Genomic DNA, 23,824 nt, shown 5'->3' on the forward strand with positions numbered 1-23,824 from the left:
TATGAATCCTTTTATTGATGCTTTTGGATTAGCCAAAAAATCAAGTGACCCCTTTTTTCACTATTGAATCGGATAAATTAAATGTGATGTCTGACGATTAATTAGAATTTAAGCAAATTCAAATGGTTCGAAAATTCTAAATTAAAGACCACGTCGTCAATCCACGTTTCATACACATTTCAAATTACATAAGATTAATAAATAAAATAATACAATAAATATTAAAAGTAAACATAAAAAATATTATATAAAAGATATCATAAAATCAGTAAAACATGTATAGTACCAAACTCAAGTCGTTCCATCGAATAAATCAATATTTCAATAATTATTGAATTTAAGAAATATAAGCAAATGTATTTTAAAATTATTCACAATTTTTAAATGTATTATTTCAATTATATTATTATATTTTGCAGTGTTGTATAAAAAACAACTTATTTTTATGTGTTATTTCGGTGGTCGGATTTTTCCTTACAGAATGTTTCCGGACACGAAATTTGCAGAGATTTTGTCGCGATCTTTACTTAAACCAACTATTCTGAAAACTGATTTTTCCATACATGATTTTTGCAAACACTGATCATTCCGTTAATAACTGATTAACTTGAAGATTGAAAAAACTCAAACATTAACGTTAATATTTTATAATACAATATTAAAAATATTTATTATCCGAAATAATCAATGTTCGCAAAAATCATGTATGGAAAAATCAGTGAACGGAAAAATATATCTGCAAGTTCGTATCAAGAAACATACTGTACGGAAAAATCACAGAACCGTTATTTCTGTCACTTTATTTTATGCTCAATGGTAAACGTATGTAGTGATTTATATTCAAAAATAGTCTTGTTACAAAAGCATTTGCCTGAAATACATAAATACGCATGTAATTTGCGATCAAAAATAGAACAAAAGTATAAAAATTTAATCACTTCAGGATATCATCAATTTATTTAATGCTTGAAATTAAAACACTGTCTTATGAAATCGATAGGGTGTGTTTTCAATACAAATGAGTAACTTCAAATAAATGTGCAAAACTAAGCAGGTGATGAGAATAGGATAGGAAACGGCATAAAAATTAAATTCCAATAAAAAGTAAACACAATGAGTAAAAGTGCAATTGATGCGAAATTAACTATGAAAGACAAATACATATCATGTAATACAGTTTCAATGAACAGTTACAGATACTCATTTTGCATCAATAATACAAAATAAACACTAGTTCCCTTGAGAACCAATTAACTGTGACCGCTCATTGCAAAAATCGACAATATTTACTACACATTTAAAATCAATGAAATTAAAATCTGTAATCAAAAATTTTAAAATGCTTCACTTCAGATATAACATGCTAATAGTAAGTGAAATAGGATTTTAGTGTATTGAAAAAGAAAATCATACATCACTCAACTAAAAATTTCGAAGTCCAAAATATTATCAGAAATCTATTTATTCTATATGCGAATTCTAAAACTACATAAAACAACAAACAACAACAAAACAAAAAGCAGCAAATAGAATGCTTTGAGATTTTCTACCAAAGTGGTTATTAGATTGCATAATTTCATCTAACCATTTGAAAAAATCAAAAAGCAAACTATTCGTATAATGAATTGACTAAGATCAAAATACAGGGAATACAAATAGTTTATGGTTAGTAGCGGACCTGATACATTTTGATTAAACGGTGGGGCTTCAGTAGACATTAGATGATGACAATCAACAAGAGGTGATGAAGGTGATCGATGAAGATGATGGAAACCCTGGGACGATATTGCTTGAGTTTTCACAAGACGCCGCCCGTTGGCGGCGCAGAAGCGTGCACTAGTCATCGCACGCCTGTTTCCCTCTCTGGGCACAAAATACACAAAACCCATCTGACTTAATAGTCAAAAATATTGCACTTCTATTGCTTTTATTACAAAAAATACCCTATCACGTTTAAACAATATAAAATTTATCCACATCTGAACAGTTACAAATAAATAATTAACGTTGAAACACCCAAAAAAGTAATAGCATTTAAGTTTGAAAACATTTATAGCCCATTTATTCGATTGAATAATGAATTCAATGAATGAATATGATACACAGATTTCATACAAATAAAAACTGAATTTAATAAATTAAAAAAAAATAGCAGTTATGTCATATTCAAAATGAAATAATGGTGTTTTAATCTCTTTAGAAGTGAACGATTAACAAGCGAAATTCCTGCAAATTATACAACATAATAATGGTCTTGTAATCCAATATTCGATGAACAATAAAAGCAAATCAGTATGAAATTAAGAAAACCTAAAGCGTTTATATAAATAATTGTGAAATAATGCATTTTAAACAAAACACAGTAATCCGTTTGTTCACCTTTGATGTTGGTATTTAATGAAAGCGTGTAAATTGATGAATGCGAAAGTATTTGTTTATTAAATAAATAAATTTCAAACATTAAAAATATTATGCACTATCCTAAAATTAAATACCTAAATTGAACTCTGACCATGTAAATAAATGTCAAATCCGATAAGAACCATACTGTAGAAAATCATTGAAGATATCGTCAAGGAAAAATATCACAATTTTATTAACGAGTATTTGGCTCTTGGCGCGCTGCGCGAATTTATAACATGGCAATAAAATTCACAATCATTAATTGAATTAAAGACGCTTCTTTTAAATATAAAGAAATAAAATCAGTATTAACAATTATGACACCTCAGAAATTCGCCAATTGTATTTCACAATAAGTACGTAGTTCCCAGTATATGGATAGTTTCATAAACGCCATAAACTAACCGTGGTGAGCTTGCGTGTGGTGTGAAGACAGTGAAGCCGGATGTGCGGGGGAACCCTGAGGCGGAGAACTACCTCCGGCACCGGTGATTCCTGCGCCACCAGATGTAGCACCTGACCCTGTATTTGTTGATTCGTCAGCTGTCCTTTTAAAAAAATTGTGTTGCAGTGCATAATAAGGCGTCACGCGAGTTTTCGGATCATAATCCAACATACGAAGAATTAAATCCTGAAACATGATCATCAAAGACAGTTAAACACCGAAACATTACATATTACAATACTGTAAGTAGTATAATTTGTATGTATAACTAAATAGTCCACCTTAAATTTGAGGTAGTCAGAAACACTGTGTCCAGGTTCACCGCGTCGTCTTTGTGCAGGTCCGCCACCGTCCACTCCTAATATGTCGTGAAGGTGGCGCGTACCAGGAGCTCGGTATTTACGTCCACTACTTTCTTTTGATGCTGTACTGCCACTTGAACATTTACGTAGTACGTATCCTCCGCCTTCGGAACTTGGCAACTTGTCAAAAAACTTCCGCGTTTTGTGTGCCTAAAAATGTTGTGTAATTAGATTAACCAATTCAGATTAGGTTTCTAGATCAACAGGGATCAAACATCTTTCTTGAACAACCAAATAAAAAATAAATTAAAAAATTAGTAAATAGATATGAAAACTGGACTTTCAGAATAAGCCTTTAGTATCACACTCGTCATAATTATATACCTGGTCTAATAAATGTTTTGGAGGCATTCCCAAGACTTCAACAATTTTACTCATTTGATCATGTTCATTGCCTCCACTAAATAACGGTTCTCCAGTGTGCATTTCCACTAAAATGCAGCCCAATGACCACATGTCAATAGCTAAATCATAAGGAATTCCTAGGAGCACTTCTGGTGACCGATAAAAACGAGATTGAATATACTGATATATCTGAAACATGAAAACAATTTAAATGTTAAAATTACAAAAAATAATAAAAAGCTAGGTGAATCAGAAGAATTAAAATAAAAACTTTACATACCCTCTGTCCTAGTTGACAGGAACTTCCAAAATCTACTATTTTGATCGCCGATCGTTTCGGATTGCATAATAATATATTTTCAGGTTTTAAATCACAGTGGATAATATTAAGTTCTGGAAAATGAAAAAAAAACAGTTTAGCATGCATTCGCAATTTACATATGTATTTTATTTTGAAGAAAAAAAAAGATAGCACTCACCAGGTGTACTTAAAAATAATAATGCAGTACATAATTGTTGTGCAAATTTTCGAGTTAGATTTAATGATACTCCCCTAAAATTAGTATTTCTCAAGAGGTCATAGAGGTTATAGGAAAGTAATTCGAATACAAGACATAAGTGGTTTCTCCACATAAAATGTCTTTTCAATCTCACTGAAAAAACAAATAACAGACCATTTAAGATAATGCAAAAGCTCAATAAAAAGCTTCAATTGAATTTAATATAATTCACACCTATATAATATTTATTATCCACGTCAGCTCTGTTCATCATTTCCAATAATTTAACTTCTATCTGAGCTTGATTTAGAAAAGGTTTTTTATTTTTAATAATTTTGATTGCAACATGACATTGTTCTTCCAAGTCAAACGCCTTAACCACCTAAAAATTTAAATATTACATTATTAAATACAAAACCAAACATTAGATTTTAATAAGATAAATGAATGAAAGTAGCAACAAACATGCATCATTTGGAACAGTGCATATACTAACTAACATTCGAATCATATTTTAAGTATAAAAAAAATTAAGCAAAGAACTAACCTGACCGAAAGATCCTTTACCGATCAAAGTACCTATTTCATATCGATCGAGAAACTTTTCGCCACTTTTGATGATGTAGTCGTGATTGTCATCGTCGTAGCCGTCATTGTAAAGTTTTCTTTCTTTCTTGTGCGTACCATCGTCACCCTGCGGCTGCTGTGCTCTTCTTTTCTTTTTGGCATAATATACCTGAAAATCAAGCAGAAAAACTTCATTAACGCACGTTCGATAGTAAAGAGAACTTAAAGATTACGACCCATAATTGTATCAGAACCTTCCAAAAACTAATTTTAAGCTGTCGAAATTTCGAAAAGGGACAAGTTGATTTAACCCAATCAAACCGAAATCGATACTGTTGCTTAATATATGCGTGTGTCAGATGGTGTGCGCGACCTGCCCTACGTAACACGACCTCCGAGCAATTGTATGCTAATCGGACTACTGCACCACCAGACATGAGTCTTTCCGACGACTGACACTATTAAATCAACATTTATTACAAAAACGCTCGATTTGAACGGTAAACAAATCATCCGTTGGTGAAACAGCAGCAAAGCGAAAAATAACAGAACAGTAAACTACATACATACATGTATATATATATATATATAAATGCATACATACAACCCAAAAATAAGATCGAATAACGTACCTAATCAATCCAAACTCCACATTCAAAACACTGATTTTTTAGAAAATCTAACAAATTCGTACCTTACTAATATGCCAGACCGATTGTACACAATCACGCACGAATGCCCACACTTACATATCGTCATGGGGGTTATTCGGTGGAGGTGGTTTTCCTCTCCTCTACCCCCATCATCCGGGATGAACTACGCGCAACGAAAATAGGTGAACGGGGGGGCAGAGTACCAGGGGGCGAAGCGACGCAGATGCAGTCACACAGACAAGATTTGGAACAACCAATTGCCAGTTTGGCTAGGTCATGTCGGCCAGTGCGTAAACAATATCTGACATAGCAACAAATTTTGGACTTCACTATGCTTCAATAATGAATTTTATATTACAAGACCAAAATCAATCGTTTGGTATGGAGAATTAAGTAAAGTACCAAACCATGAAGTTTTTTTATAAAAAGCACAGACTGGAAGACCAAAGTTCAACGTTCAAAAGTTAATTGAAACTGAAACAACACTAAGGGGTGCTGATGAAAAAAAATTGCAATAAAAGAATACCATTGAGAGGTCCCGGACTAAACTGGATTAAGTATGGTCTACGGATGAGAGAAAGAATATTCCATAAAGAATAGATGCAAATTTAGTTTGCTGTACCAAATGGAAAATATCAGTGCAACTACGTATAAATAAAATAAACGTAGGCATACGTATAAATCATACAAAGACCATAATGAAGAACATGAACATGAAAAAGTATCGTATATTAAAAAAAAAAACAAGCGGCGCTTTTAACACTTGCCGCAATGTGATGGATAGCGAGTAACCAGGACTTATATTTTATTTTATCTCTCCAAATATAATGAATACAGGGTCTTCATATTTTATATATTCCTCATCATCAAAACTTATACGATTCTAATTATGTCATTATGAAATAATAACATTAATCGATATCAACAGAAATTATTATTTTCACGTGCAACCCCTTGTACACGTGCCTCACAGAAGCGAGAGAGAGGGATAAATATGTAAGTACGCTGCGCTCAATGTTCAGTGTGAGAATGACATCCGCCTTGGTCGCATCAATCATCTTCAGTCGTTATTTTTCATTTCTTGCACTTATTTCATATTATAGACGATAAAATGATTTTTATAAACAACTAGTTGAACCCGGCATGCGTTGCAATGCCACAATAACACATGCAATTCCCGTTCTCGTTCCCGTTCCCGTTTCTCGATGTGTTTCGATAAGTATATGTTTCAGTTTCAAATCAATACTTAATAATCAAATTAAATTACAGTAATGATAATTTGTCGGAAAACCGCAGGCGGCGTTTGAAATTAATCAACATTTGAAATTAATCAATTGTTTGTTTATTTTACCCTAAAAACGCAAGTAGCGACGCGAACACATTTGAAATTATTGCGTTGCAATGCCACTCATTCCTGTTTTCCCGTTCCCGTTCCCGTTTTTGGGCGATTTGGCGGGCATGCACACAACAAATCATGTAAATTTCATCGCAATCAGTTGAATGGTATAGGAACGCACACGTGACAAACAGACAAACATTGATTTGGCTGGACGCTTGGCTTCCAGCACAGTAGTTAGCGGATTTTTTAGCACAGTAAGGCAAGTGTTAAAAGGGTGTTTGTTGGATATTATCTCGCTTTAATCTAAAAGATGTCCATATAATTAACATCATAACATCGATGAAATGGAAAAGCATAGCTTTAAACGTAAAAGTATGTCCTAACAAACTCATATATTAAATTTATATGTACCTACAATTGACATTACAAACGATATTTAATACAATAAGTCCAATTAAACTTGAACGATACAATCCCCGATCAATCAAGTTTAATGTTCAACAATACAAATGATTTCTTACAATATGATTTTGAGTGAATTCATACTGAGGCAAAATTGCAGTGGCGTCCTAAGGGGTAAAGTTTGATCAGTAGGCGGCCGCCCCCTCCGCTCATTATGGCTCGCGTAATGAAGGACGACCGCCTCTCACAATGTGAGCAATGAATGCTTAAGTGATTAAACGTCCACAAACAATCCACAAAGGAGCTCGAATCTTCAACGGATCGAACAATCAAAATAAGAATCCATTGAGAAGCTATAGCGCAGGATTATCACAGACTTTTTGTTGTTCAACACATATGTACATATGTACGTAGCGAAACTTGCTATATAGAAACATAATCGATATTTGAAATAATAGATATAAGTAAAATTAGATGTATTAATAAATAAATCAAAACTTCCGCGAGACCGGTGAATAATCACCGGGCGCGTCTAGAGATGCTGCACTCGTGCAACGGCTTGATTGCGGGAGTTGGAGGTGGGAAGTTGGCGGCCGACTGCTGGGGTGCGGTGGGTGGGTCTGGTGGGTGTTTGGGTGGTTTTGCACGCACACATGCATCAAATGCACGTAGGCGAGTGCGTTGCACCCGCCCTTGCACTAATGAATAGGAGATTGGCGGATGTGCGAAGGTGTGCGCGCGCCCGTCCGCCCACGCACAGCCACCCATTCATACTCCGCGGCACTGGGTCACGTCAACATCAACAACGAGATAATTACAATGCAACGTCCTATTTTTTTTTACTTTTTGTCACTGATAGTTATATTTAATATGCGATTAATAGTCACCTTTTTTCCGGTAATCGGAAATAAATCGATAGACAACACAGACATTAAACTCTACATAGCGTTTTTGAAACTAACAGCATTATGGTAGTAATTTAAATATGAAGAACACGAAAAAAAAATATTTTTGATGATATGTTAGCGAGCGTGTTAAAAATTAATCGTCAGCCTAATAGAAAGAACACACTCAGAAGTTCGGCACGGGACGCGTACGTGGACTCCAGCTGTGAGAGGCGTATCTTCACGCCGCAGGGGTTCCTCATAACGAGGTCGCATGTGCATATGCAATTCGTACGATCTTATTATTCCGGCAAGTTTCTACTTCATTTCTTCAAATATGGGAATCATCGTTATCGATCACTATCAGTACTATATGGCGAATGATCATTAGGGTAATGGCAAATATCAATAAACTTTCAAACAATCTTGAATGCAAGGAAATAAAAAAAAGTTAACAATAGCAACAACTTCTCAAAAGCAAATTTGCAAAATGCTGCTGGTCAGACTTGGATATTTATGACTGCAAGTCGATCGTTTCCTATCAGAGTTTGTCAATTTATCTAATTTCATGGTTGAAACGGTTCCAACATCGAATTGGAAAAAATCATCCAATCCACTATATCACCACTATTTGAATATGATTTCAAATGTATCTTATATAAAACTGAAACGGTGTCTGTAATTCGTTTCTGATTGGCTGGATTGGTCAAAGACGTTTGTCGGTCGCTGAATAATATTTTTTTTCGATTCAAATTAACTTAATAAAAAAACAAATGAAGATTTTTTTCGTGGTTTTCGTTTCATTTCCATTTACCGAGCGAAGCCGCGTAGCACCACTAGTATATATGTTTAAATTTATATAAAAATTTATTATATATGTTTAAAACCTATGGTGACGCTCGGGGGTTAGCCCGTGATGGCATCATGGGAAAATATAAATTTTTGATAAAATTAAAAAAAAATTTAATCTGGCAATATAAATCATTAAAAAAGTTTAGTAAACTTAAATAAAAAGAAAGTTCAGTAAACTTAAAGAAAAAGAAAGTTTAGTAAACTTAAAGAAAAAGAAAGTTTAGTAAACTATGATATTTTTTTTTCGTAATTTGCAGCTAATCACTATCAAAAGCATTAATCGAGTGTATTACTATAATGAATTAATAATTAGTTTCATTACGATTTGTCAAACAGAAGCACCAAAAGTATTGTATGCATATATGTATGTATGTAGATTTTTATCTAAAACACTGTTATAAGCATTCAAATTAATACGTTAATTTTTAGTTATAAAAACGTGAAGAATAATTATAAAATTTACAGCATTACGTCCTTAATCAGAAAGGCGATTAACAAACTACTTTTATCTAACGACAGACGGACTATCATTCAAATTAATCTTGACTTGTTTCATTCAAATGCCAAAAATATTTATTGTTAAGTAAATGACGTGCGTAGCAACAGCGATAAAATGAATAATAAATAAATAGGAAGAGGATGCGGAAAACCGCAAAGGGTACCGTCAATAGCGTAACAGCACCAATATAAAAGCCACCAGATTAGCAACGGGTTCCAAATGAATAAAAATATTCAAAAAACAAATAAATAAAACAAAATTGGCTTTTCGGAGCACGTCGGAAGCGGAGAGGCAAAGTGTGACACTTAGCACAAACGGGTGGCAAAGTGCTGTCAAAAAGACTCTCCCGTCGTTCCCAATTATGAGAGTTAACGAGGATAGTTAAGAGTCACGCCATGATCTTAGTTAAACACGGAAACATCTCCGGTTCTCGTTCGCAACCCTTCCCTCCATCTTTCCGGCATAATACATAATTTATTTACTATTCGAGTTGACCGAACGCGTACACGTGTCGCATAACAAATCCGCAATACCGATCAATAGGGGAGGGTCATAATCTGATTATTTTCATGACGAAAAAATATTTACGAAATTATACATGTATTTAGGATTATGCGGACAAAACGAACCAAAACAATCAACTGCGATATCGTGACCCGATATAAATTAGTCAAGTGGAAAATATTTGTACTAATAAGCGTTTCATGAAGTCGCCGTATAAAATAAAGCGAGGTTGCGAGTCAACTAACATGCAATGTACATATGTATATTTTAATCATTAAATATATTAAAAAATGAAACCGAATAATTTTCACAAATTCAGTACTTTGAAATTAAGTGACTATTACTAAAACAATATGTATATATGTACATATTTAAAGCTATGTACATATCTTATCATCTTTATCTATGTAAATTTGAACTGTTTTGATGACTGACATCGGTTCTACATTTGAACGTCAAATCTTTATCTCAAATACAATATGGATATAAATGTAAAATGTAACAACTATCCAGTTCGATTTTCTACAGCATAATACAAATTAATATAGACGAAACTTCGAACTTTCGAACTTATTTTGGACGAAAAATTTTAACCTGAATTGTATTTTTGTAATTCAATGTCTAAAATTTCGACTCACTTTATTTGGAAATTAATATTTAGTAATTTTGAAAATCCAACGTTATGGACCTTAACTCTTCTTTCTTTCTAGAAGCAGGTAAAATATATCGTATATCCGTAAAATATAAAAAGACAAAATGTTACCTCTTAAAATACATGTATTATAAAAAGACAAAATGTTACCTCTTAAAATACATGTATTATAAAAGGGTATGTTTGAAGAAGGAAAAATTATTATCTATGTAGTTTGCCAGTGAAACTAGCATTAAAATTGGAATAAAATTGGAATCATGTATGTACATATGTATGCTTACATAGATCGAAGAGAAACACGTCGGTAAGGAACATGACTAACGTGGCAGTTAATATAGCAAAGCGAATCAAAGAACCAATATTGAAATGGATTTTTGAAGATGGAAAAATGAACTGCAAATGGAAAAAGCAATCGAATGGTATCCAAAAGGATGTAAAAGAAAGCAAACAGACATTGAGTGTATGAAGTAAAGAAAATGTGTGGAACACAACGATGAAAGGTAAAAGGTTATTATAATTAAAAAATGGAAGAGTATATCTAAAACCCTCCAGAAGTTCAGCACGATGAGATAAAATTTTATAAATGAATTATTCTGAGATAAGTTTTCAAAAATAACATCTTTAAAAACATCAACTCTCCTATAGTAAAATATAAATAAAGTACACACGAAACACTCTATATGACTCGAGTTTAGTATCTAAAATTTTAACGGTTCGCTTTCTCTTCAACAGTCAAGTGCACACTGCACATGTGAATCGTTCGTCCGTCTAAAAAATGGTCCATTCGCGGAAGGGGCATTTGGAGTTAGAAAAATGTTCCACAGATCAGTGAGGCGAACCGCTTAGGACATCAATTGCAGGCCGAGGCGCGCCTGGGGGGCGGCTCGTCAGGGCGGGCAATGTGGGTGAGGGGGAGGGAAATAGGGGGCTTCGGCGGCAGCGGCTCTCCGGGGGGAGGGAGATAGAGGGGGGCGACGGGATGACAAAAATCGATACCGCCGACTGGAGAGCGCGCCGGTGGGTGGTAGAGACGCCACCCCTGTACGTGCAACGGGCGCGCCACCCAACCACCCACCCGCACGCCGACCTTATTATTGCTTTGCTCAACATTTCATGTGCGACGCAGATTAGCATTAGTTCGAATTGCGATTCACCCCCTTCGTGGAAATTTGGCATACTCAGACTATTTATGCGTCGCTAAGCGTTGGAATATTGCGTTGTTAAGCGAATAAAAAAATGCGACCTCCTTGCTCGGAGATTAATTTAAATTAAATTTTTATCCCATTAAATGAACGAGGGCTATGAGCAGATGCACAAGGAAATATTAACATACGTAGTCAGAAAATGCGCAGGTGAGAATGATCGCTAACTTCCAACCAGGATGGATAAGCCAGACTACATATATTGCATGTACCTACACACGCCGTGTATTATGTTTTTATACATGTATTTGAGTATCCAATTAAAAAAAAATATATATATATATATATATATAAATCAATGTATGAGTTGTATATCTCCATCGATTATTTAAAATGTTTATGGAAAATTTGAAAGGTTAAGATAAAACATACATACATACATATGATAGCTACTACTTTTAAGTCGGACGAATCCAACACATGATGATCGAGTAGATTACCATGTGTATTTAAACTAACCTCAAATCAATAACTTGAAATTTGCCAAATCTATCATTCAGTAAACCCTTTGGGTCGATCCAATAAAAATCGAGCTCACTGATTAGGACGAATTCAATATGTAAAAGGTTGAATTTCCAGTAGCAGTAGGTACTAGGCAAATTAATCTGGGGAAACCAGATGTTGATACTTTGAGATCAAATCTTGAATAGGTTAATTGTTAAAATAAGAAAAAGGTTGAAAACGAAGTGTTTCGTGTTAACCCTTTAAGAGCTGACGTCTTTTTTGTTAAAAGCCCGCCACGCTGAAAATTTCGCCAACATTTCTTACTAGAATTATTTAGAAACCCAATAGAAAGCAGGTATAAAAATTGTAGCTAATCCAAACAAACCCTAGATCACTACCCTAGATAACTACCGCCGAGGATTTCGAGTTTGGTAAAGGTGTGTTTAAACTATCTAATATATCTAGCAACAATATAAAATACAAAATAAAAGTCTATTAATGAATGTATTTTTACAAAACTAGTTCCATCTTCTTCATTGATGTTAAAATGATCAAAATTTAAATGCCAAGCCACAATCTAAAATTCTGCTATGGTTATAAATTCAGAAATTACGGTGTAAAGCAGTCTTAATAAACGTTGACAATTGAATGAAACTGATTACACGACCCATGTTCAATGCATTTTTTAATGCTACCTGGAAAGGCTAAATGGGTAGTATTCTTGCTTACTTTGTGCATGCTCAAAAAACAACGCCTATCGGCGTTTTTTAGTCCCATGGATTGTTGGCAAAACGCCGATCGGTGTTGGTCAGCATTCAAAGGGTTAAGTAAAGGGATGAAATGAAGGAAACAAGAATGTACTTCTGAAATTATCAAGTTTTGCATTCTTTCATTGATAAACATTCTACACAAAAAAAAGCTTTGAAGTGCGTTTAAAGGAGGGAAAAAATATATCTGAATGTGTATAAGAATTACGTCTAATTATCAATTTCGTAAAGAATTTCACAAAATCTTAAATTCTCACATAAAAAAACAATCTAGGGTTTATTCACTTCAATAAATAACAAAAAAGTCATAATTCTCAATAAACCCTATTCTTTACATTTAGACACTACATATGTACATACATATGTATGTACAAACAAAACGAAAAGAAACGATTATAAAATGCACGCTCTGACCAGACAGTGTTTGCCCGCCGGTAAACCCAGACGGAAAACATATCAACCACCTGTTGACGAATAATTGATACCGAAACCAACAAATATCGAGAGCGACGAAAAAATCTCCGCATTCGCACATTACAAATAATTAATTACACGCGCGTCAGACAGAGCTATATATAAACCCAATGCAACACTTTCAACGCTCCAATACTACCAGTCTTTTTTTAATATTTAATCAACATGGAAACTCACAGCAACAATATGTACGTACAACGTACTAAATGCGTTCAGGAAAATCTGCGTTAGGGGTGATGGAGACGTCTGTTGCTTGTGGTTCGCGGTAAGGGCGCGTTTAATTAGGCAAAAGGTTATGAACGGGCGCGTCTAGACGGTCGGCGGTGGGTTAGTCCGAGGGAGCTAAAGGGCCATAGGGGGTGGGTGCTCCGCCACCCGGAGACAGGCGCCCCAGACGAGACGAGACGAGATCGGTCCCTAAATAAGAGGAGTGCACGTTGGGTAGCGACAGCAGTCCGAAATAGCCGGTGACCCACCAACACGGTTAGCTGCCACTACCCCGCTCTACATACGACGACCAGTGGAAATGCATCTGATTCGCTTTGAATGAATCGAAAGTGAATCCGGCTAATTAGTGTGCACGTCCTGCAAAAATGAGCCGACGCTCATATTTGAGCCAATTAACCTTCAATTAGAGATCGCCTTTCCAAGCAGAATTGCCGGATGTAATCGGCTTTACATACTATTGAGTTGTATGCAAGACTTCAAATATTATACATAAAAGTATTGAACCATTTATTTTTTAAATTAAATGAAAAATTTGGGATATAACGAGACTTAATCGTAAGGATACTGCAACAATATTAGTATTATCAATATAAATTAAGCCAACCTTCTAGTCGTTCTGGTTTAGTTTTAAATCAGTTTTTAAGATTTTTTTTATTAAACTGTAAACACTAACATTAAAATAAGATAACATTATTATTTTTAAAGCTGAAATAAGCTTTATAATAAACTTAAAATCAAAATCTGTATATTTCATATACATAGGTATGTATATCTGTATGTTTTATGATGTTCGACAAGCTACGAAATCCAAAAAAAAAAAACAAGGAACTGAAAAGCAGCATGAACCTAGTACATAGTTTAGAAAATTATAAAACGAAAAACAGCACAATAAAAGAATAACAAAAAAGCAACATATCCATAGCTACAACTTTTCATATTGCAAGGCAAATTTCCGAATCCCGACTTGTCTCAACGCAGACATGGAAGTCGTCGAATTGGAAAGGGAATTGAAACCGTTATCATGAATGTTTGGTTTTGTACGGAGATACAGTCGATATTATCTACTGGTAAAATCCCGATGACCACAGCACAGAGAATGACGCAACATTCATTCATTATAACGCGATACACAACACTCGGAGTAATTACACTTACACCGGATAAAATGCGTGTCAAAACCGAGATTGAAATACGAGGCGGACCTACCAGTGTGTGTTTACACATCATTCAAAACCGGGTCGATATTTGCTGATTCGCAAACATGTAAATATTATGACGTACTCGTGAACAGTTAAACGTTCATTTTTTTAAGAAAATTCCAACATAGCTAAGTAGCTTCAATTTATATGTGTGTATGTTATGTTATATACCTGATAGTACAATCTAATTGCATCATTGGTAAAATAAAAAAAAAACCTTGTAAAAAAGAACATTTCATAGCATAACGCTCCTTACATGAATGTATGTATCAAACTACTTGCAATGCGTTTACATATCAAAGGTAATCATAACATTGTTTGTGAACAGCCCGGCCCGGAAGACCCGGGAATATATAAATACGTTTTTCAATAAGTTTCCATGCCACTGCTCACATCCTCAATTCCTCAGAGTGGACATTTTCTGGAAAGCCGATGTTCCAGAAAGACCGCCTATTAAACGCTGTTCTAAATAATAACTTATTTTCGTAAGAGGCCATACGATAATATTCTTACGCGGATGTCACAAATAAATCGTGTAATAATAGACAACCGGACACATATGTGACCGGCTTACGAAAGTCAACATTTAAGCGACCGACAGCGATACTTCGACACAGAAAATGACAAATTAGGTAACAACAAATCAATGTTTGATTTTATTGAAAACTGTTTATATATGTAGGTACATATTGTTAGTGCCGACGAGAGGGATGGGGGGGGGGAACTGGGGTAAAGTTTTAGGGCCCGGACTACTCGGGGGGGCCCCCGCATCGGGACGTTAGATTAACCGATATTGATATTTTATATTATTCTACATAAAAATACATATATTTATTTAATGCAAAATTTTTATTATTTTTAAATCCACGCATTTTTTGTGTCCATGTGAAATCGTACGTACATATTACATCTTTTACTTGAACCTTTTTATTTAATTATTTTAAAAATAACAACCAACATATAGGTATTTTTCTCAGAGTTCTGATACATACATAGATTTTTCGAATATTAAAAATAAATATATAAGGTCTTGGTTTTTTAGTTTGTCATAGGACCCGGGATTCCTCTCGCTGGCCCTACATATAGTGAAGCTAAAAATCGGAAGTATTATATAAAGTATTTGGATGCAACGGTCCATAAGTGTTCGAAAAATAAACCAATCAATTATAAATGTTATGTAACTATTATTGTCATTGTGATATTATAATTATATTGTGATAATTGAATGTCTGGCCACAATTATCAGTGTAATGGCACTGTGGCTAATATGTAAATAAATAAATAAATAAATAATAATTGTCTAATGCGTGCGTGTGCACGAAGTTCTGTCCGTTAACATGCTGCGTTTATCTTTCTCCCCTTGGAATCGTATATCGTGGAAAGAGACGCGGCATAGTGTGGGCTTTGCGCATGGCACTTCGTTCACATTTGTAATATTTAAAATTTAACTAATATTTTTGAAAAAGAAAACCGTTTTTTTTTTTAATTCATTCTTTAGTTTATGTCGGCTGATCATTATGACGGCTTCCATTGATTCGAATTCCGATATTTTACCGAGTGCACAAGTATGTACACACAGGCCACTAGTGAGATTATAATTTGAATACATATTTAAGAATATTTCTACCACAATCGAATGTATGTATGTTGTTCCATTTACAAAGGCCCATCCCTACTCCATTGAAAAGATACGCAAGTTAGGATTGTGTATTAGCTGTGAGTCTTTTGCGAACCTTTTCCAAAGAGTGGGGATATGCCTTCATAAAAATGTAATGGAATAGTACTACCCAGTTGTGAAAAAAAAATCGATCCATTGCCAATTTTTCAAGCCAGTATAATCTTTCGCGGAACAGGCTCAAGTCCAATTCGCCATATTGGCTTATGTCCGATAAGACGGCGATGATTGACCGCATGTCGAAATGCGCTGATTTGTAAGAGGGCACACGTGTCGCTCTCAAATGCGCAGCGCATGCAATCTGGACCCGACTGCATTTTGGCACAAGCCGCCTCCGACGCGGCCCACTTCTGTCCCGTCGCTGTCGCTTGCAAAACCGCGAACGGAAACGGGATCACAAAAACGGGTTTATTTTATCGAACCGTCATTGTTCTCATCGAACTCTTAATTTATCTCGACCGTTGGCCGCGCTGACGGTTCATCCGGGATTGGACCGAAATATTGATAGCGTTACTTTCGTCACATGTCGCGGAGAAAGTGAATCGGCAAAGCGCACTGCGAAATGCGCTCGATTGCGAATAGTCTCGTATCAGTGAAAGTTGAAGTGGCGGATTTGAAACAGTTCAAACATTTCGTTTATGAGCTGAAATACCAATCAAGTTTCGTTTGGTATTTCGATGTAATAAAATGAACGTCCGTGTTGGAAGCTAATAATTCCATATTTGGCATTTTAAAATTTTTAAACTTTCATACGATTTCAAACCGCCAATAAATGCCAATATCATCTGAAAACTCTCTATGAGAGTTCGCGTATTTTTCGTAAAGAAATGGTAAAAATAATAGGTTTTTTTACAATAAAGATAATTCTTAAGCCTTTCTATTAGTTAAATAAAAAAATGGAATACAGCTTCTTTGCAGCTGTTTTTTTAGTTTCAGGAATTATCGAATCGGTATTTTTCAAACTGTGGTGATAAATTGTTTAATTTTGTATAAAATTTATATACATTTCAATATATTTTCACGTAATAAACGATATCTATCTTACAGATAATTGTGATATTCATTTAAATGAAAGATTAATTTGAGAAATATTTGTATGCTACGCGCGAAAAAACCAGTCAATTTCAATATTTGGGGACTTGCAATCTTTTCTGAATATTATTATCTTGAAATGTTCTCGACACATTTTGACAAGTCAAGCTTTAAGCCAAAGTAATATATTAATTTTTAATTTATTTATCAATATTTTGGAAAAAGATATGCTGGTGTGATATAAATTAATGGAAGTTTGGAACTAAATGTAATACTGCTAATTATTTTTTTCGTGTATATTATTTAAGCTGTTTATTCACGTTTTTATTTATCAACCACGAAATTTTTAAAGCAAAAAAAGTTTTAATTAATCGTCTTGAATTCATATTGTCGAAAAGGGTCGTTAAAGCAAAACAATACGCACAAAAAAGTAAATAAATAATAAAAACAAATATCTCTTTGTCGGAATAACGAACACCACAATGATTCATTTAGCATTGCGAAATGCTTCGAGAATGGCTGAGATGCAATTAAAAATGCAAGTTTTGTGACCTTGCATTGATGACGGCTGAGGAAATGAGCAAAAAAAGAACCGTCGGCAACAACCGTCATTGTGCATACTTTTAGATACAAAGACATTCATCGCGGATAACTGTCGGTATACGAGTTTCGTTCAAATTCTTTGAATACCATCGCCGACAATACAAACTTATGAGCATAACAGGCCATTCAAAACAACCGATTAACATCACAAAATATAATTATGGTTCAAACGAGTCGTTCGCTGCATATTCGACGCGACTGAAAGAGACGTGTCATCCACCAGTCACTCGACGGATCCTGTCAAAATTATAAAATCCAAAGTGGAAGTACAATGAGTCCCGGACTGCGGCGAAAGTGTCCGGCAGTAGGAGACGACAGTCGTCAATCAGTTCATCGTCTTCTTGGTCGTCGGCCAAAACTATTCTAGCTCGCAGAGATAAGCAACCACTCGATGCCGAATCAATTAAGAAACATCAAAGATTATGAACCGACATTCAGCCCTAGTCCAATAGCCACAAACTGGCTCAATTTCAAATAAAATTAAACGATAGTCAGTCGAAGTCACTTGACTTCGTCAATATATTTTAACACTCGCTCAGATATTCATAAATATCTTACAAAAGTGTTTCGTATCTCTGCGGAGATGATTCACTCGACAGTCACCAGAATAACATACAGAGGCTGCAAGAGCCATTACAGAACGATGACACCGGATTCACCTGCCAAACGTTTCCCTTCCGAAAAGTGCATACATTGATCTCGTTCATTCGAAAATTTTAGATGCTTTAATTTGCGAAGGCATTTCCGGTGCAGCCGGCTCTCGATTCTTGGAAACGCGCCGGTGGACTATCGGGGAGTCTGAATCGATTTTCCTCAATCCGTCTCTGGAGATAGACGAGGTCGACCAGGTGAAAGGCATCGCATGCACACAAAATGCAACCGCATTCAAAGAGAAATTCAAATCAAACCAATGATAATAACGTATCAAATCGCAAAATCACTCTCGTTACCATTTTAACGGAATTTTGAAAGCGTTCAATTGCATATTTATTTAACTTAAAATATAATATAAGAGGAACGTAAGTAGGGTTTAAATTAATTAGACTCGAGCTATTCGATAAACGGATAATCATTTATTAAATAGAACATTAAGGCGGAAAGAAGTAAGTTTGTAAAACGAACTTTATAGTTTATACTAAACGTAGTGAATACTGAACGTTTTCTAAGCAGAGGAGAATTCAGTTATTTGTACATACATATTTATGTTTAAACATAATAGAATTATACATGAACTTCAGAATTTACGTTCCCTATCGTTTTATTACATACAAACTGAATGCTGACATAGCCAAATACTATAACTTCATCAAAACACATTTTTCGAAGATGTGGGCGTCAGTTTCGAAGAACAACTATTCATATCTTGAAAAGCTGTTAAATCAGAGGCCGTTCGCAATAAGTCGATTCAAACGAATCACAATAATTTCATTCAAACGAAAATACATAATTTTGATAAATAAATGTGATGGAATTACGCGCAACTGAGCGTATTTATAACTGGAGCCGATTAAATTTAAAATCTCCATTCATCTGTCTGAAAGTTGACGTCAGTTTCGTCACGTGGTCCAAGAGGAAAAAAGAAGGGATTTTCTTCTCCCACTCGCTGTATTTGCGTCCCGTGCTATTTCCGATTACAAAAAATTAATTTTTAAATCGCATCAGCTCGGACTGCACTGAATTACACTGAAAAACGCTCAATTTACTTTTGTATTTGTGCTCAGATTGAAAAAAATAATACACTGCTACACTTTTTATTTTCAATGTCAAGAAGCTGAAAAAGAAAAGGTCGCAAAATTCTCGAATGTCGGAATTCCCTGGCAGATTATTGGTTCTGTCTTAAATTCCAATTCGGATACGTAACGTGCATATCCAATTTTCGCATTCCTCGGGGTGCAATAGCGTGTTATAAAAAGTCAAACGACTGATACGATGGAAATATTTTTATTTCAAAATTGAATCATTCGACGGAGGTGAACGAATCTCGGCAAGCAAACCTTGAGCGGATGAATGAATGGGTGATTTACCTTTTTCGAAGAATATTCGAGGGAATTTCGGGGGTTTCGTAGGTAGTTCTAAAAATAGCGACCAACAACCCACAAGGTGATGCGAATCCGATTTCAAGATCACGCGTCTGTCTACTTCGGTCGGGGAAACGAAACAGCCTTGGTTTATTTCCAATGCGACAAAAAATAAATTAAAAAAATAACAATCGTACTAACACAACGATAAATAAAGGACCTTAGCAAAAAAAACCACACCAGTGCAAACACAATGTCCCATTTATCACACGCAAATAAGATTCAATCTCAATATCAATAATAAAAAGCTTGTAAAAAAGCTCTACTTGACAAACTTTAGACGCTGATAATACTGATAGGCTTGATCCGATGAAAAGCGCTTATTCTAAGGACCCCCTCCCCTTATTTTTCAGACAAGGGTAGTTTTTAAATACAAACTAAAGCATCGTTCTGTCACAAACTGATAACAACTCAAAATTATTATTTTAAAATTAAAAGTATATTTTAACAATTGTTCAAAGTCAGCCTCTATGATCTGGAGTCCTTCAACCAGATATCTATCCATCGAACTCGAACTTATCCAAAGACGCTCTATTCGGCTGCTTTATAAGGAGCAATATGGGATTTATCCATATTTATTTCCTTCACGATTCGTCATGTGTATGGTCGGCTACACTTCTCTTGAACACAGGAGGAGTGTTGCCCTCATAGAGTTCTTGTTTTCCATATTTAGAGGTCTTATCTCCTGCCCGTCTATTCTGGCGGAGTTGGGCCTTCACTGGATGGTGCCATTGACATTTGTCACATCTCTCGTCATTTGCTGCACCACTTCCACGGTTACAGAGGTAACCGAGGAAGTGGTTGCCAATTGAAACAGTTGAGTTAGTTTGATCAGTTGAATTTTTTATGAATTTTTATGTCATGTTTATTTTTCTCTATTTCTTTTCTTCTATTTATGTATTTTTGCTTGTATTTTCATGTACTTTCTTCCATTCTTAATCTGTTTAGGACACTCGTCGCTTTGGATCATTCTGTTAGACGAATGTGCGTGATTAATTGATGTATAATAAAATAAAATAAAATCCTGCTAATTCTACAAACCAGTCGGAATAGTTCGATAAACGTCGACAACGGTTTGTATGGGTTTTCCGCTCAAAAAATCCCTTAATTTTAGGAAGAAATAAAAATCAGACGAGCTGAATTGAGGATATTTTAATAGATTTCACCGAAATTTTTGCAGGTATTCTGCCGTTTTGTTAGCAGATAATCAATTGATGAAATTGACGATCGACATTTTGAATGAAATGTTACTAATGAATTAGAAAAATTAAAGACACGTCAAAGTTGTCATCCGGGTTCAATTTCAAAGCGTTAACTTATATTGTTAGTACATAATCAAACAAACACTTATTGAATAAATAACACTCGCACATCACTACCTATATCGAAAATAATCCTTAATAAAATAATAACATGCCCACTTTTCGACTTGACAACTAACTTCCCAATGCAATAAAATTAACTTTCTACCCATACATTAACGAGACGATGAAAAAGAAATCGGTCAAAATTAGCTCGCTTATATCTTAAAAACCGGACCAAAATTAAAATAATTCATAATCAGTGGTTTATTAGTGAAGATTTTATCCAAAGGCATGTAAAAAGTGAACATTTTGTTGTCCAGTGTAATTACTGTCGGCGACGCGTGAAACGAGAGCGGTGGCTCTCATCCCCAAAACCACTATTTCCACCCCCATCCCGCAGAGAATGGCTGACCGGGGGATGAGAGGAGGGCAAAGGAGGCGCCAGACGCGTCTACCCCACCGGGTGGGTGGAGGCGTCTTGCGCACCACCACCCCTTTTAAACCCCAAGGCTCTCACTTCGTATTTTATAAAACGTGCACATCAAAAAAAGCCGACACGTCAAAACAGAAGACGCAACTATTTCGCATGTGTTGCACTCTCCGTGCAACACAAATTAAGCACGGGGATCCCAAAGTTCGAGTTATAATAAATGCGCTTTAAAAAATCAAAATGACAATCATCACAACTAGCTGAATAAATTAAACGGAAACGTAATGGTACTGATCGGGCATTAGTGCCAGATTAACAAAAATAGCATGATACGAATAGAGTTCACAGATCAAATTCAGCTCGATTGAAGTGTCAAACAGGAAAATATTGGTCGAGATTTTATTTTTGGTACCAAGTTTCTTTTGATAACTTCTGACGGGTTGTGCATCCGTTTTGATACCGACACGAAATAAAGTATAAAATAAGAACATTTTTAGCACGAAAATGGGTGAAAAGTCCGTTGACCGCTTTTCGTCTGATGAAAAATTTATTATACGTACTTTCCTCGTGCGTTAAAATTAAATGCGTAGTAACCGATTTCTAACTACGTCACTCAATATGAAAACATTCTTATCAATTTAATTATTATTTATGTAAAACTAATCATTGACATACAATACAAAAAATTAAACTTAGCATATAATTATACACGAATTATAATTTTCCAAGAACTTATCATATTCTTCGAAAATACATTGGAATGCGAATAGGTAAAATGTATTGACCACATAATACATTCAACCATTGTAAATTTGAAGGAATGCACGTCAAAATGTCACTGCAGCAGATAATCTTCTAAGAAAAGCTTTTTTTTTGCACTTCTACTGATAAAATTGTATTTACATACTAGTGGCCTGTGTGCACATGACTGCACACGGTAAAATATCGCAATTCAAATCGAAGGAATTAATAATTTAAAATTTAATTAATTTTTTTGAAAAAAAAAATCTTTTATTTTAACGGTCGATCATGTGAACGAAGTGATATGCCGCGTCAATTTCCACGATATACGATTCCAGGGAGGAGAAAGAGAGACGGAGCATGTAAACGAACATGCACACGCACGCACGCAATAGGCAATTATTATATACAATAAACTGACGTTTTTTTCGTAAATTTATTTGCCAATATGCTATAAGATCACTGAAGAAATGATCTCAAACAGTTGAACAACCTATATAATAAAAATAGAAAAAAAATCAATTCAAAGAAAGTACTCAACAAAACTTATGACATTCGTTTAGCTAAAACAAAATTATTTTTTAAAAATAATGAAATGCATACTTCGAAGTTAAAAAACAAATGTCGGAAGGCAAAGATCGAAAATCGAAAGATAAAAAAAAGGGTGCATGGTACGTAACGGTACACACTCACGCACATACTCACTTAATTTGCGCGAGCAGGATACAACAGGAACAAGAGGAACAGGCTTTTCCTCCCGTATTAATGTGCGCGCACAGAATACGGGAGGAAAAGCCTGTTCCTCTTGTTCCTGTTGTATCCTGCTCGCGCAAATTAAGTGAGTATGTACCGTTTACCATGCACCTTTTATTTTTATCTTTCGACTTAAGATCTTCCGATTTTCGATCTTTGCCTTCCGATATTTGCGTTTTCGGGCGTTTCACATTCGGGCCCGTGAGGTAGACCCGATACATACATATGTATGTATTGATATGTACGTTGATTATAGATTGTCGAAATAGACATAAATACACATGCTTCCATATTTTAGTGAATGGAACAAATATTGACTCATCGATGTGTCGCAGCTAAAAGTTTACATAAACACCTTGACTTTACAATGAAATACGAGAAAAAATTACCGTTAAAAAATTACTTCAATATACCCATGTTTATCATAAAATAAATACATATAAATTATTCACATACGAACAATAAATACGCAAACATTGATTATTTT

The 23,824-nt window shown here is 34.9% G+C and overlaps 2 protein-coding genes across 5 annotated transcripts in view; one reads left to right on the forward strand and one right to left on the reverse strand.

Moving 5' to 3' along the window:
• LOC143916129 (uncharacterized) overlaps nucleotides 1-23,824 on the forward strand; it is a 305,722-nt gene that overhangs the window by 49,513 nt on the left and 232,385 nt on the right. The gene's annotated exons all lie outside the window — the stretch shown is intronic.
• Nucleotides 1-23,824, reverse strand: part of mnb (minibrain) — a 70,263-nt gene that overhangs the window by 3,413 nt on the left and 43,026 nt on the right. For 3 of the 4 annotated variants that reach the window (XM_077437043.1, XM_077437044.1, XM_077437045.1), the window contains 7 exons: nucleotides 4,603-4,791; nucleotides 4,290-4,437; nucleotides 4,035-4,208; nucleotides 3,836-3,948; nucleotides 3,535-3,744; nucleotides 3,130-3,360; nucleotides 2,809-3,034 (listed from right to left, as the gene is read on the reverse strand). In XM_077437043.1, the coding sequence (XP_077293169.1) occupies nucleotides 2,809-3,034; nucleotides 3,130-3,360; nucleotides 3,535-3,744; nucleotides 3,836-3,948; nucleotides 4,035-4,208; nucleotides 4,290-4,437; nucleotides 4,603-4,791 (1,291 nt within the window). Of the gene's footprint in view, nucleotides 1-1,678; nucleotides 1,864-2,808; nucleotides 3,035-3,129; nucleotides 3,361-3,534; nucleotides 3,745-3,835; nucleotides 3,949-4,034; nucleotides 4,209-4,289; nucleotides 4,438-4,602; nucleotides 4,792-23,824 lie in introns of all 4 variants that reach the window. The other variant, XR_013260948.1, reaches the window with a different exon arrangement.

The sequence above is a fragment of the Arctopsyche grandis genome, chromosome 8 (genome assembly GCF_051622035.1).
Source record: "Arctopsyche grandis isolate Sample6627 chromosome 8, ASM5162203v2, whole genome shotgun sequence".
In the NCBI taxonomy this organism is placed as follows: domain Eukaryota; kingdom Metazoa; phylum Arthropoda; class Insecta; order Trichoptera; family Hydropsychidae; genus Arctopsyche; species Arctopsyche grandis.